This window comes from Oryzias latipes, chromosome 20 (genome assembly GCF_002234675.1).
Source record: "Oryzias latipes chromosome 20, ASM223467v1".
NCBI classification, from domain to species: Eukaryota; Metazoa; Chordata; class Actinopteri; order Beloniformes; family Adrianichthyidae; genus Oryzias; species Oryzias latipes.
In genome coordinates this window covers 15,957,624-15,972,080 of record NC_019878.2, presented here as the reverse complement: position 1 = coordinate 15,972,080, position 14,457 = coordinate 15,957,624, and the positions used below count along the sequence as shown (strand labels likewise).

General features: G+C 37.2%; 1 protein-coding gene and 1 long non-coding RNA gene across 2 annotated transcripts in view; both read left to right on the top strand.

Moving 5' to 3' along the window:
• Window positions 1-3,562: 3,562 nt before the first annotated feature.
• Window positions 3,563-14,457, top strand: part of dok6 (docking protein 6) — a 50,168-nt gene continuing 39,273 nt past the window's right edge. Inside the window, exon 1 of the mRNA XM_004081249.4 lies at window positions 3,563-3,860. Within this exon, the coding sequence (XP_004081297.2) occupies window positions 3,795-3,860 (66 nt within the window). The 5' untranslated portion in view covers window positions 3,563-3,794. The remainder of the gene's footprint in view (window positions 3,861-14,457) is intronic.
• LOC111946615 lies at window positions 8,818-10,625 on the top strand. Its single transcript, XR_002872347.1, has 3 exons — window positions 8,818-9,240; window positions 9,915-10,026; window positions 10,434-10,625. It is a non-coding gene; the product is annotated as an uncharacterized LOC111946615 (long non-coding RNA).

The window sequence follows — 14,457 nt, the reverse complement described above, 5'->3', positions numbered from 1 at the left end:
CAACCACTTTTACCTCCAGTTAATGGAGTAAATCACACATATGCCATAGTTGGATCCTTTGGGACTACATACAACCTTTGCTGTCCTATACTGTGCGACAAACCAACGTCCTCTTTGCGCAGTTAAGGACTCAAAAAGCTCAGAACAACCTACATTCTTTATGTCTCTGTTTTTTGGATTTTGTTCCTCCACTCAAGCCTTTCTCCTCCAGCTATCGACATTTAATCAAACTCAAATCCCATTGTGACTATTAACATATCAGGCTGATACAAATTGCAGTAAAAAGCTGGAGCGCGGGAAGCCAGAGCAGAACATTTCCATAATGTGTGATCTCCATTTTCTCTCTTTCGTCTCTGAAAACGCTTACCTTGCAAACAGCTTTTCACTCAAAGGCCTTTCTATCTCTCTCTACCAACCCTTCTCTCTCTTTATCTTTTTGGAAAGTGTTAATTATTCAGTTGTTAGTGCTCATGACCCAAGCAGCAGAGAAACAAACTTAACATTTACAGCAAAGGCAGTTCAATATTTCAGCAGATTATTCAAATCGTCTTTCGCCTCAGTGGCGACTAAATAAACAATTCAGTGTTTTATGTGGAATTCTCAGTGCCTTAATGGATGGTGTGCCTCCTCTGCAAGCAGCTTCCTTGTATTTATCATCATAAATGTGAAGGGGCTGATATGTGATGTGAAACGAGAGTGAAAAATGGTGATGATTACAAGGGCAGTGGCTGATAAGGTGCCATACTGGACACGGGTTGTTTTCCACAGCTCTGCATGTATTGGCTGTCCTTGTTGAAGGTCTTTTTGCTCTTGAGCGAGTTTCAATACACCTGACCCCACTGGCAGCCACTCATGTATGTCAGGGCCATATGTTGCTTACACGCAGACTAGACAACCTCTCTACCTGAGACCGGGACGAGGCCATATCGGTTGATAGTCTTGCATCACAGCAAGAAGTCAATCCCTCAAAACTGGGGCAGCTCTAGATAGATCTGTTTGAAGTCACTGAAGAACAATATTTAGTGTGATGAAAAGAAACTGCTTTCTTTGAAGGAGAATGACAAGTAATAAGACGTCGAACGAAGAGGATTATGAAGACAAAACAACTTTGACAAGTGTGAAATTTGAGGACGAGTCTGGAGAGATTTGGAAACTATCAAAGTTGAGTTGTTTGTTTGAGGGTCTGTTCTCTACCCTTGTGAATAGCTGGAAAAACAGCAGAGAAGACAGACATTGAGGTTTTTTTTTTTTTTTACCTCAGTACTGAAAAGCTGACACTTGACAGAAAAACACTCCTCAAAGTGGCGGGCATCAATGACAGATGGAACAATGCCTCCTGTCAGCTGTGGGTGTTTTGTATTGATGGAGCACAAAAAGTAAATGAATTAGTATGAAGAACAGGATGAATGTGCAGACATCCAAAAGCTAGGATGAACTGAAGAGATACAATCTCTATCTGTTAAAATAGAAAAGACCAAAATAAAATTGGATTAGAAAGAGCGAGATGGAAGTAGGTAACTTTGAGTTATTATATAATGGTATAATGGGAGGGACTCCACGGCCTCAACCGCACCTCGGATTATAACCTTTGAAAGGCACAAAAATTTGTTGATGTATTTTTAATTGACAGACTTTATGATTGTCAGTCTGAAACACTGCCTATTAAAATGCTAAAGCTTCTGGTTGAATGCTTTATGGAGCACCTCTGCTTTACAGCTTTCCATTGCGATCTGTTAATAAGATACTAGGCACTCCGGTTTTGCCGTTCAGCAAATCAAACAACGTCAATTCCATGCCGCCTGCTAATTACAAAACACTGTGCAAGCACACTGCCAAGCTCAAAATGCATTTCTTTATTAGTGCCAAAGAGGCGGAAAATATGTAAATGATATGCATCCACAGACATGTAGCAACCAAACTCCAAGCTCTCCTGCACACGTGCATATCACGTTTGAACATACTGTTCAGCAGAAAAAAAATTTGATTTTAGAAAATGGTAAAATGTCTCAATCCTATAATTAATGCACATTTTTAATTGGGCAACTATTTAATTTCAATTGTGATTTACATTATTTTCCATCTTAATTGCTGGTTCTAGAAGGATGCAAGATGTTTGAGAAGGAACAGGTATGAGATAATTATAGCAGCTACCTCTTGACGAATTAAAGCAGCTTTTTAAAAATATTTTTCATGCCTTTAGCTTTCATAAAACATTTCACTTTTCAAACAGAAAAAAGGCAATTTCAATAAAGAGAGGGGTGTCAGAAAAAAGGAGGAACACTGTTCCGCAGTGGATCACAAAAGTATCTCAAACTACTCTTTATCTAAGCTGTTACAATGACGAATCTTTTCACACTGTATGAGATAATTATACGGAGATGACAAAAAGCAGAGGATTTAAAAATGTCCACACTTAGATGTATGGAGACACCTCAAAGAGTCGGGCTGAAATCTTCTTTAACATGTTTAATTCTTTTTACTAAATATTCAGGAAAATGTCTACAAAGTTTGAAAGAGTCTTAACCAAAAAAATGTTGCCCATGAGGGTTTAAGTGCAGCCTTTTTGCTTGAGGTTGAGGTTCTTTCCGTTGGTCTTTTTTTCAACAGCTAGAGATTGGTAATTAAATAATAATCCCACTTCAAATATTAAAGATTGATTTTATATTAAAAATTAGGTCATCTTTGACTTACTTTGCCATTCAGCCATGTTTAAATTAGCACATGGGGGGATGCAAAGCAGATTAGAGTAGTTGGAGGTGGGAAAAAAGGCAGAAAAAGAGTGAACTACTTTAAAGTGATAAAAATGGTAGTATCCGTGATGATACATGACATCCTATCAGTGATGAAGATGATTGTGATAATAGATGATGATGAGACAGATAAGATGTGCAATGTAAATAAGAGTGTAAATATTATCACACAGACAACGCTTAGACAAAGGTATTCTGTTTAATTGAAAAACAAGTATGTTTATACTAAAAGTAAGGCTGTATACTTGAAGTTAACTTTTTATGTACTATCTATATATTGTAAACTTCAAATGTTCCAATTTAGTCGAAAGAAACCGTCTGTTCAGTTAGTATACTTCCTACACTACATGTACAGGCTCTATAGGAGACTTGTTATACTCAAGTATACTAAATGAAAGAAAGTTCAAGTGCACTATGTTTTGCTAAGGAAAATGACAAATAAAGCGTAAAAATATGATAATTTTATTGACTGTAAAAATAGAAACAGGTTTAATACTTTAATACTTTTTATTATTTTGTTAAAATGTTTATTTTTCAACGCAGTTTATGTTTGTAAATTCATAACTGTGTATAAAATTCTAATAAAATGGCAAAAAAATGTGTATTTTCGTTCAATGTTATTAAGAATATTTAGTCATTCAAGGATTGTAAATAGAAAGGGGTTTTAGAGTTTGAAAAATAAAAACATTAAAAAATAAAAGAGCGTCTTTTCCACTTTCTCAGCGGAAATCACCCCCCCTTCGCTGTTGCTTGGATGGTGTAGTCCAGGAAGCGCGCGCCGCTCCTCTCCGGCAGCAGTGAACCAGCTGGTGAGCGGAATGGTATCTCCCTCTTCTCCCGGATGGATCGCGCCGCTGAACTCGGACAACCTGAGCACTAGCCGACACCGGAGCAGGTTGCCCGCGGCTTCCTCCGCTCCTGCTGAATGTCACACGGAGCGAGGCTAGAATTAAAGCGCCCACCGTTCAGAACGAGACTACTTTCTACTATTCTATTTATTATTGCTATTCTTTCGGGCAGAAAGCCGCCCGCTACCTTCTGACCATGGCTTCTAACTTCAACGACATAGTCAAGCAGGGGTACGTGAGGATACGGAGTAAGAAACTGGGGGTGAGTACTGTTGCACTTGCTGTCTGGCGCAGAGGAGGATGAGGAGGTGGTGGATGAAGAGGAGTTCCAGTTGTTGAGCAGACAAGAACAGCTGGAAAACAATAACAATAATAGAAAAGCTGAAATTAAACAGCCCTCATTCTGCTTTCATTTCAAAACTTTCAAAACTTAATTGTTTTTAAATAAAACAAAAGAAGATTTTGCCCCCCATTTGAAGTTAACGTATTAAAATAAAAACCCAAAAGACTGACATTCTTGGCTGCAATATGGCTCATTTTTCTCCACTTTATTATGCAGTCAAATGTGGCCAATGCAAAATGAATCCTCACATAGCCCTTAGAATTATCAGTCCTCTTTCAGCCTCTGTAAATTAATCTCTGTATTGAAAGTCTCATTGAAGTCTGGCTGATTCAGAGTGATGGCAGCTCCTCTGTGCCTCCATAATGGATTTTCATTGAGATAGAGCCAGAGGAATATACCTCGACTGTTTAAACTTAAAAAATGATGCATTTGAAATCATGAGCACCCATTGTCTGACTCATAAAGCCATCTGCTTTTGTTCATACCTCCAGCTCAGCGTGCTCAGACATGGGCACACGATCAAGTGTGATGATGGGAGGCTAGTGATGTCTACCTCCCCACCTGACCACCTGACCTCATCTGCACAGTTCTGCTATAGTAGCAAATATATATACCGTATTTTCCGGACTATAAGTCGCCCTGTTTTTCATAGTTTGGCAAGGGGTGTGACTTATACTCCGCAGCGACTTATATTAGAAATACTGTAAATTGAAATAAATACATTGTTAACCCTCCTGTTATGTTCATTTGTGAGGAACAGAGATGATGTTCTTGGGTCAATTTAAAGTATGAGGTATGTTAAGTGTTAAGAGTAAGTTAAGTGACTCAGAGAATCAGCAAACCTTTTTTTACAGTAAGATCTTGAAGGCTAACAACACAATATTCTATTTTCCAATGATTTCATAGATTCAGAAATGCAATAAAAATGACAACTGTTTCTACAAATACAGGATGAAAACAGAGTATTAGTTGGCCAATGATGCTTCAAGAAAGGAATAAATAAATAAGTACGAGAAAGGATTACTGTGAAATTAGGAGATAAACAGTCTGCTATGATTGTGTCATATGAGGTTGTGCAAGTTATTATATCTTGGTCTCAGATTTTGTCAAATAAATTTCCCGTCAAAATGCGACTTATAGACCAGTGCGACTTATCTGTGTTTTTTTCTACTTTATAATGCATTTTTGGACGGGTGCGACTTATACTCCGCAGCGACTTATAGTCCGGAAAATATGGTATATATATATAATCGATGTTTGTAAGACAAAAGTTGCTCGTAAAGGAGCTGTAACTAAGGACAGCACATCTGTCAACATGCAAATGAGCCTTCCCGGATCTATTGGAGTCAGTTTATTGGCTTTCTGCTTATGTGGTTTGAAATTTTTAGCCTGCAACTTTGCAAAAAGAGTGAGGAACTCATGCTGTGCTGGCTGCGCTTGAGGTATGGATGCCACGGCGTTGCCAGCTCTGCATTTCAATCTGCTGTTTGTGGAGAGCAGCAGTTTGTGTCCTGATCGCCCACTCCACGAGCCCCTCCACTGCTAGCTGCTGTTGCATCACAGGAAAAAGTCATGCTGCAATAGCCTCAGAGGACCTCAGTGTGGGAAGACTGAATGAATTCATTTGCTTGTGTTAGATTTAGATATTCTAGGCAGAGGGAACACAGCAGCAAAGCTGAGACATCTGCGCGCCTGGTTTAACATACAACCATTAATTTGTGATATTTTCTTTACTTTGCGTGGGTGTAAACTCTTATTTTTGAGAGGATTTTGATGAATATCCATCCACCCATGAACCTGATTGCTTCTTTTTGTTAAAGGAGGTTGATAGGATGGGGGCTGCTGCCTGTCCCAGTTGATGGTTAAGAGGCCGGCTGCACTTTAGTCAGGTCAGAAGTTCATCACATTTCGTCTTTTTTGCCCCCCGCCGTAGTAAAATGTAATGAATGTTCATGTTTGAGAAGTAAAACTTGAGCCACCGTTATCTTAATGTGCTGCGCAGAAAAGTTAGACTAGAGAAGTATAAACATTAACTTTTAGTATCATGGATGAGACCAATAATTGTAAAAAAGTGAATTGTCTGTGATGCAAACTTAAAAGCTTAGAACTGTTATGATCTGTTGTAAAAGCGTTCCCAGTGGTATTTTAATTATGATTATGTCATTTTTATGCAAAATTAAAAGAACCTGTGACGTTGTCTAGGCCCCTCCCTCGTTTACATGCTCTCCCACTAGCCTACAGTCCCTCTCACCCCCAGCCTAACATTACCGGTGCAACAATCAAGATCTTTTTCCATGGACATTGTAACATAGGCTTCTGATTCACAACCATTTGAATAAAGAAATACTCAGATATGCTATTTTGAGCTTATTTATCTTTTATACATGTCCTCCATTATCGGAAAAATGCCACAAAGACACAATTTTCATCAGAGTGGGTCATAAAGTAACAATCCTCCTTGTTTTTTAAGTAAGTATTTGAAGTTTGTGCATGTAACATAGCTAAAAATGACTATATACACGCCTTTTGTTTTTGGTAAAAGCCTTTTCAGATGATTTAGCTGCTTTTTGCAGTGACGCTCTATTGTTCACTAACTCTTGGGTGGCTATAATCTCTTGGGAGGAGTTAAAAAAATCATTTTCTTTGTCCTCGGTACAAAAGTTTCTAAATTAAAGCAAGATCCCCCTTAATCTGAGCATTCAGGAGTTACAGAAGCCTTTACAATAGAAGCTAAGAGCTCAAATTTGGCAAAAAGTGACTGCAAGATCAGCTTAAAACAGACAATGCATGTAATAAATATATGCATGCTGGGGAGTTGTATGTGTGTAAATACTGTAGTTGACTCATAGTCACAGTGATGCATTGTTAGTGATGCAATGTTAACAATTTTGATGAAAAAGCCAACATATGAGGTGAGATTTATTTGTTTCATTTTTGTTTTTGTTTTTCATTTTGTACTTCAAAAGCATATTGCTTGCTTTAAAGGTTTGACAAATCTGAATTGTCTTGACAGTCCCTGTCAATAGAAGTCAATGTCCACATTTTTTGGCTTGTTCCTCCCTTATTTAATGTGTTTATGGCTTTAAAGGTCTTTCAGATATTTCTTATCCAACCTTTGGATCTCTGTCGACCTTCTAATGCTCTCACACCCGCTTCTATTGTATTGCTGTGGCATTTAAAATGAATTATACATTATTTTTATTAGAATGTTGTACAGTTGAGCGGTTCTCCTCATGGGATATGGATGAAAGTGGCCAGAGCAACACGAGCAGATTTGGCCAAAGTCATCAGCATCCCTCACTGTGATTGGCTCATTTCCAAACCCCATCATGTGTGAAGGTTGAGGCCATAAGGTTAGTTCTGTTTGGCAGAGTTATCAAAATTACCAACCGAGGCAATTTCTCACCAGAGTTTTTCTTTATGGCATTTTGTATTACTGCAGGGTTCTGCTCTTTAGGGAAACTAGACTTAAAAAGGTTGACGTGGAAGACGTTTTTTTAGTTCCCTCCGTTCTGGCTCGCCACTCTGGTGAGCAGCAAAGGTCCTCTAGATCAACCATTTAAAGTCCAGTTTCCCTGAAGAACAAAATCCTACTAAAACATTCTGGATGCCAAAGAACAATTGCATATTATTTCTTCTATAAGCATAAATGCAGATCACCTCTTAATTATTCCAACATGCTGGTTTAGTCACAGCAGTGGTCTGATTTAAATGCAAGCCTTTCTCACATTCTCCTCTTCTTCCTCACATCCAAACCTATTTTGTCACCTCTTGTCTTCTGCATCTCACCTACACCCCCCCCCCCTTCCACATACACATAACTGTGTTGCTCTCCTCTTCTCTTATCTCCTTTTTTTTCCCTTTATCTGACTATCTTCACCTTATCCCCCTTTCTTTCTCCCCTTTCTCCCCTTCGCTGGTTTGTAGACAGCTGTGGGACCGAGCACAAAAGCATCCTATTCATCACCTCACACTGCACCCTCCATAACCCCAACAGGCTATTCCCCCTGACACAGTGCAAAGGCACATGCACTCACACGCACACACAAACAAACTGGTGCGGTTTGGCATTGAAATACTAGCTCGCACTTCACGAACGCACCTTGCAATCAGGTAAACAATCTAATGCCATAGCTGAGCAGATTCCCAATTAATTTTTAACTCTGCTTATGTGCTTCATACAATATTAATGGAAACAAACGAAGTGCTTTACACGGCCAGAAACAATTGAAGTTTCTCTGACAGCAGAAAAACAAGATTTGGCGTCGTCTGGGAGGCAGCAGCATTGATATTGCTGTTATCAATACAGGTGCTGTGTTACCTTTCAGCTTTTCAGCCAAAAGAAGAAGAAAAAAGAAATGTTTTGATGCAATCTGAGGGATGGGCTCCCCTTGAAAGGCTGAAAAACATGACCTTTAGTAATTTGTGTGTCAGTCTCAGTCCAGGAAGATGTTTCGGAGGCTTGAGAACGCCGTGGTAAATCGGAAAGGTTAACAGCTGAGTATTTTCTTCCCATTTGTGCGATCTCTGAGCTTTGGCAAAAAGGCTCAATTCAAGTTAGCTGCAAATGCAGGTTTGGAAGCAATTGTTTCACATTTTATGTTCTGTTGTGACATTTTAATAAGCTGGAGATCCAATATCACATGGGTAGGAGTGAATTATTTAAATATGTTGCAGTTTAGACTCAAACAATCTTTGGTTAAACTTTATTGGTTATTGTAAAAACTATCCAGTTGTGTTGTAAATGTTTTCATGAGCAGGAATACGACTGTATGTTAGCATCTGTAACAGGAGCAGGCAGGAATTTTAATAATAAATAATAATACCTGAACTTTAAATGATCACTCACAACCATGGCCGGCCCTCCCTATACGCGAATTACGCAGCCGCGTAGGGCCCCCGTCACCAGCAGGGCCCCGAAGTGGCGACAAAAATTAAATTAAAAAAGACCCAAATCTGGCAACCCATTTCATAGAACTTCCTTACCAACGTGTGCTCTGAATGTTGTGCAAAAGAAAGTTGCCTGCACTTTAATGATCCCCCCTGTCAGCACACATGAACCAATTTGGCAACCCAAATAATGACGTTTAGCAACGATTGGTCAACATAATTGCATCTGAGTCTGGCACGGTGTGCATTTACGAGCGCATTTTGTTTCAATAAAGTTGGGGAAAAGAAAAAAAAAACAGCACATTTTGTCACGCTGATCAAAGCGACAACAAGAAAACGTCATGCCTCAGAGACTTTATCCACCACCAGGAGCTAAAAAAAGATAAAGAACTTCAACATCAATCACAAGGTAAGTTTGGAGGATGTTGGGGCTTTATTTTTACATTATCCAGCATTTCTGTGCAGCTGCGCAATTTACGTAAAATACGAAGCGATCTGAGGTGAAGTTTGCACATAAACGACCCCCTTTGTCGTAATTTCCCATGGAAAACTCGAAAATAATTTTGATACCCAAGTTTCCAAGATGAGGTTGGACATGACCTTCTAAAACGGCAGAAAGTAAAGAAAAGTAAATAATGACAACTATATGGTGGCTGAAAAATGTTTTAACTCACGTTATCGTTTTGTTTCATTGTTTTGCTAACACATATTTAGTGCGTTCTGCATTCTCCGGTTTATTACAGCATAAAAACTGCTGTTTATCTTATCTGTTATAGACAGGTAGTCTGAGTTTTACAACAATGAGTGTGTCATAAATCTTGCATTGGCATGAAATATGGAGAATAAAAACTACCAAATACAAACAGGAAATAAAGGTTCTCATCTATAAATGACAAACAAAAGAAATGTACTAATTTTAAAATTATGAACATACAAAATAATACAAAAAGAAGTGTATAAAAGGCTTATATTTCCACTTATTCTCAAATTAGTGTTCACGTTTTATTATTTATAAGTAGGTACATTTATTTCTTATTTGTATTTTGCAGTTTTGATTCTACATAATGATGATGTTTTGCACAGTTCCGTCTCAGCCGACAGTTTCTTCTGCTCTCAAAAAGCATCAAAAGTATTGGAGGTGGTGCAGCGTCCACATCCCAAGATGTTCCTGACTTCACTGAAGATTTCATCTCAGGTAATTTTAAAAGCATGTAAAGTAATAAAAAAAACTGTCTGCATAAACCCTTTGTTTCATAAACAGCAGCTGAAGAGTATGGAGCTCCAAACTGTTCATAATTAAATTAATGAAATATGACCTTATGCAAATATACAATCAAACAATAAACCTCTCATAAATATATCAAAAGATCATGAAATTGTGAAAAACCTGCACACAGATTTTAAATGAGCCACTAAAGTATTATTAGTATTCTGCTAAAGATATTTAATTAGCTTTATCATTGATTATTGTATAATAATAATTCTTGTTTTTTAGCTGCAGAAGAAACTGCTGTCACCACATCTACTGTTGAAAGGGGAAACATTTGACTGTTTGACTTTTCACTGTTTGCTTTTATTGAAGTTCTGTCTTTTATGTTCCAGGGGCTCCAAGAGAGGCGTATATGGAAGAGGAGCCGACTGGATCCAAAATTCCACCTACCTCAAATCCAGTTGGTCCAGCTGAATGTCTAACCACACTCTCTGATCCAGTAAGAATGGATTTGGTGCAAAGAGGTCCTTTTCAGACTGAGAAAGACTCTGACTTTCCAAACTCCCCCTCATTGAGCTGTTGTTTTCTTTATGTTGGATTGTTTTATTGTCATTTGATTTGCTATTAAGTTGCTGTTTTTAATAAGTTGGAGTTTTGTGAATGTCATTTGTTGACTGCCTAATAATACATTAAAAAATATATATCTATATACATTTGTCATTGATTTTTTTTCTTTGCATTTAAAATTTGTTTGGCACCACTTAATGTGCATCCAACATCCAGGCAATATACTGTATTCAATTATTTGGCAGCAACCATAATTCACAAATGTATTAATAGAGATATCTCATTTATATTACAACAACAGTTGCGTTTTTTGGTGCTGCTGACCAGTTAGAGGGCCCACAAATTAAATTTCGCTTAGGGCCCCCAGAAGACCAGGGCCGGCCCTGCTCACAACTATGACTGTACAATTTGTCTCATATACATTAAATTTGTTCATGAGAGCTTTGTAAGAGTAAACAGATAGATAGATAGATAGATAGATAGATAGATAGATAGATAGATAGATAGATAGATAGATAGATAGATAGATAGATAGATAGATAGATAGATAGATGACTTTATTAATCCCACAATGGGGAAATTTCATTTATCTGTGGCACTGTTGGAAAAGTCTTCCTTATTTTCCTTTAGTTTATATGAGTTTCTACCCCTCAAGGGAGAAAGACGTTAGTCTTTTTCTACGGCACCAGTGTAGCTACAAAGCAGCTGTCAGCTCACGTCTGCCCCCTGCTGGTGAGGAATGCCTCACCTAAAGCCTTTTTTTGCGGGTCAATAGCAGGGCTTCCACCGCACGTCTCTGGCCGTCAGACCGGAGTTTCAGCTCCGTCTGTGATAGCACAACACTCATATTTGGCGATTTTGACCTGAGAAACTAGAAAACATGTTGAGTTGACTGAAAATGTATATTTAACACAGATAAGTGGAAAATAATATTTACTTAATTTACCTTTTCCTATTTTATCACGATTATGACAGGTGAGGCTTTGCCTCACTTGCCTTACCTGACCGCACGTCACTGGTTCATGGTGTACCCCGCCTTGGTCCAAGAGTTGCTGGGATAGGCTCCAGCAACCACATGACCCCGGCTGGGGGAAAGTGAGTTCAGAAGATGGAAGTGTCTGTGCCTAATGCTCAAATCGCGCTGCAGGACCACTCGCATCAAACTCATGACGGAGGAAGCACGGGCTCCTGGTTTTAAGGCGCAGAGAGACAGAGCAACACTCTTTCTGTGCGTTGATAAGTACGCTACGGTACAGTCTAGTGCTTTGACTACAACTCTTTATGTTCAGCAATGTTCTTCAATAAATGTTTCATTAAGCATCAGAAATGTTTCACAAGGGTTGTTGATGTGCTAGGATCAGTGACGGACATTCTTAGGCCGCGCGAGTGGGTGGGGTGGGGGGTGTCTCTGCGTATTCTAAGATTCTGCGTATTTACAGGGGTCTCTGGACCCTTACCCCACTACAGGAATACTGTATTTTGTCTCTTAAGGTACAGAATGGCTACATTTGTTTTGAAGAGAAGCTCTTTGTTTTTTTTTCTTTTTGTGAAGACCCCCCCCCCCTTTTAATATTCAGTCCAGAGGATGCTGTGGATGCTGGATGATCACCATGGCATATATATATATATATATATATATATATATATATATATATATATATATATATATATATATATATATATATATATATATATATATATATATATATATATATATATATATATATATATATACACATATATATATATACATATATATATATATATATAGATAGATAGATAGATAGATAGATAGATATATAATTATTTTAGTATATATATATACTAAAATAATTATATATAAAATTATTTTAGTATATATATATATATATATATATATATATATATATAAGTATCGTATAAATATAATATATATAAGTATATTATATACATATATTTTATATTTGTGTGTTAGTAGAAAAATACTTAAAGTATAAAAATGAATTACTCTATGGAATGTGTAAATATATATACAGCTTTAGACATTCCCATGACAAATTGTACTTGTTGATTTAGATTGTTTCCTATAATACATTTAAATGAAAAAAAAAATCAATTTACACTGCATGTCTCTACTTGTTGTTAATAGCATAAGAGCTCATTTGCTTCCAGCTGCCAAAAAATACTGCTTATAATAAATAGTTTTGTAAATGTATTATCTTTTTTACATTTTAGTTCTAACACAGTCCTTAGTACATTAGATCATTCATGTTATAAGACTGCTGGGCAGGTCAGCCTTGTATATGCATTGTTTGTCATAAAGTGGTCAAACATCTGCATGTAATGCAAAAGAGGTCGTTATATTTGAATCCATCCTGTTAGCCACAGCCTATAATGCTGTTGTAACTGTGTCATATTAGGAGATGATTTATTGCAACACTGGTAATTAAGATGAATCTCTGTTCTTTAATGCCAAGATTATAGAATAGCAGTTATTTCTTGGAAATTAATGGCTGTTATTACAATTTAAATCGTAATAAACATAAATAAGAAAATGAACAACAGATACCTTGTGAACTTTAAAAAGAGATAATTCTCTGAAAGTCAGTGGGAAAAAAAGCCTGGAAATCCGACACCTATTTTAGTTTAATATCTCATTTCATGCAGCTTATTAGGACATAACCAGACAAGCCAATGTTTACCTCAAATAATGTAGCATATGTAGATCGTTATGGGAAGCCCACCAGCATAATGCGCTGTGTGTAGGAGTAAAATAATAACAGAAAACGTACAAAAAACATGTTAGTTTACCAAAAGATAATTTAACATATGAAAGAGGGGAACTACACCACTCTTTCTCTGAGGGTATGTGACAACAAATTACCCCCTTCTCAGTACACTAACTCCCTAATGAAGAAAAATGTTCCTAATAGTAGCTGTATCCCGAATTATTATTTTGTTTTTCCAAATGGGGGATGTTGTTTTGGCTGTGTGGATTTTTAAAAGCGTGAATCAGTCAGATGCATTCAATTTATGAGATTTTAAAGTGCCAGCGGATGTGTGACCAGCCAACTGCAACATCAGTCTGACTTTTACTTCAAAGTTAGGGACAACAGACCTAAAGCCGACAAATTCCGACTTGAAAAAGTATATTTCTGCAACATTATGATAATGGAGAGCAGGCAAAAAAAACAAACAAGTACAACTAAGGTCTTTCTGGAGAGAGTCTCGGTCACAACAGAACATTAAATGTCAAAACAGAAAACACATTAAAAATGCATCACATCTGGTGCAAAATGAGGAGTGAAAATGCAATCAGCTGTACGTCAAGAAGTAAATAAATAACAGCAAACCAATAGACAGGGCTGCAGAGTTATTTATCATTCTAAAGGATATAATCTGGAATAAAGATACCAACAGTTCTGTATTTAGATTTCAACCAGCTGCCAACTTAAAATTGCTTTTTATGAGTGAACTATTCACAATAACCTAGTTGCACACAGTTTGCCTTTTTTGCACCCATCTGCAACTGTAATTTACTGAAAAAAGAAAAACACTGCAGCTTAATGAAAGAATAACTACTTTTGGTCATGTAGAGAAATGTTAAAGAACTCTGTTTCAAAGATAGAAATGGAATAAACAAGATAAGAAGTGCGTCTGTGAATGCAAAAATCCAGAAAATTACACATTGCAATAATAAAAGAGTAATACTAACATCTGCTTTTATTGCTCCATGGCTACCCTTTAATGAAGCATAGAGATGTGGGACAAAAATACACTTGAACATTTCTCTGTTTGTATCATTGGAAAAAAATGTATGATGTGTGGCAGTAGTTAAAGTTATAAGTATTTGATCATTTTTATCTAAAA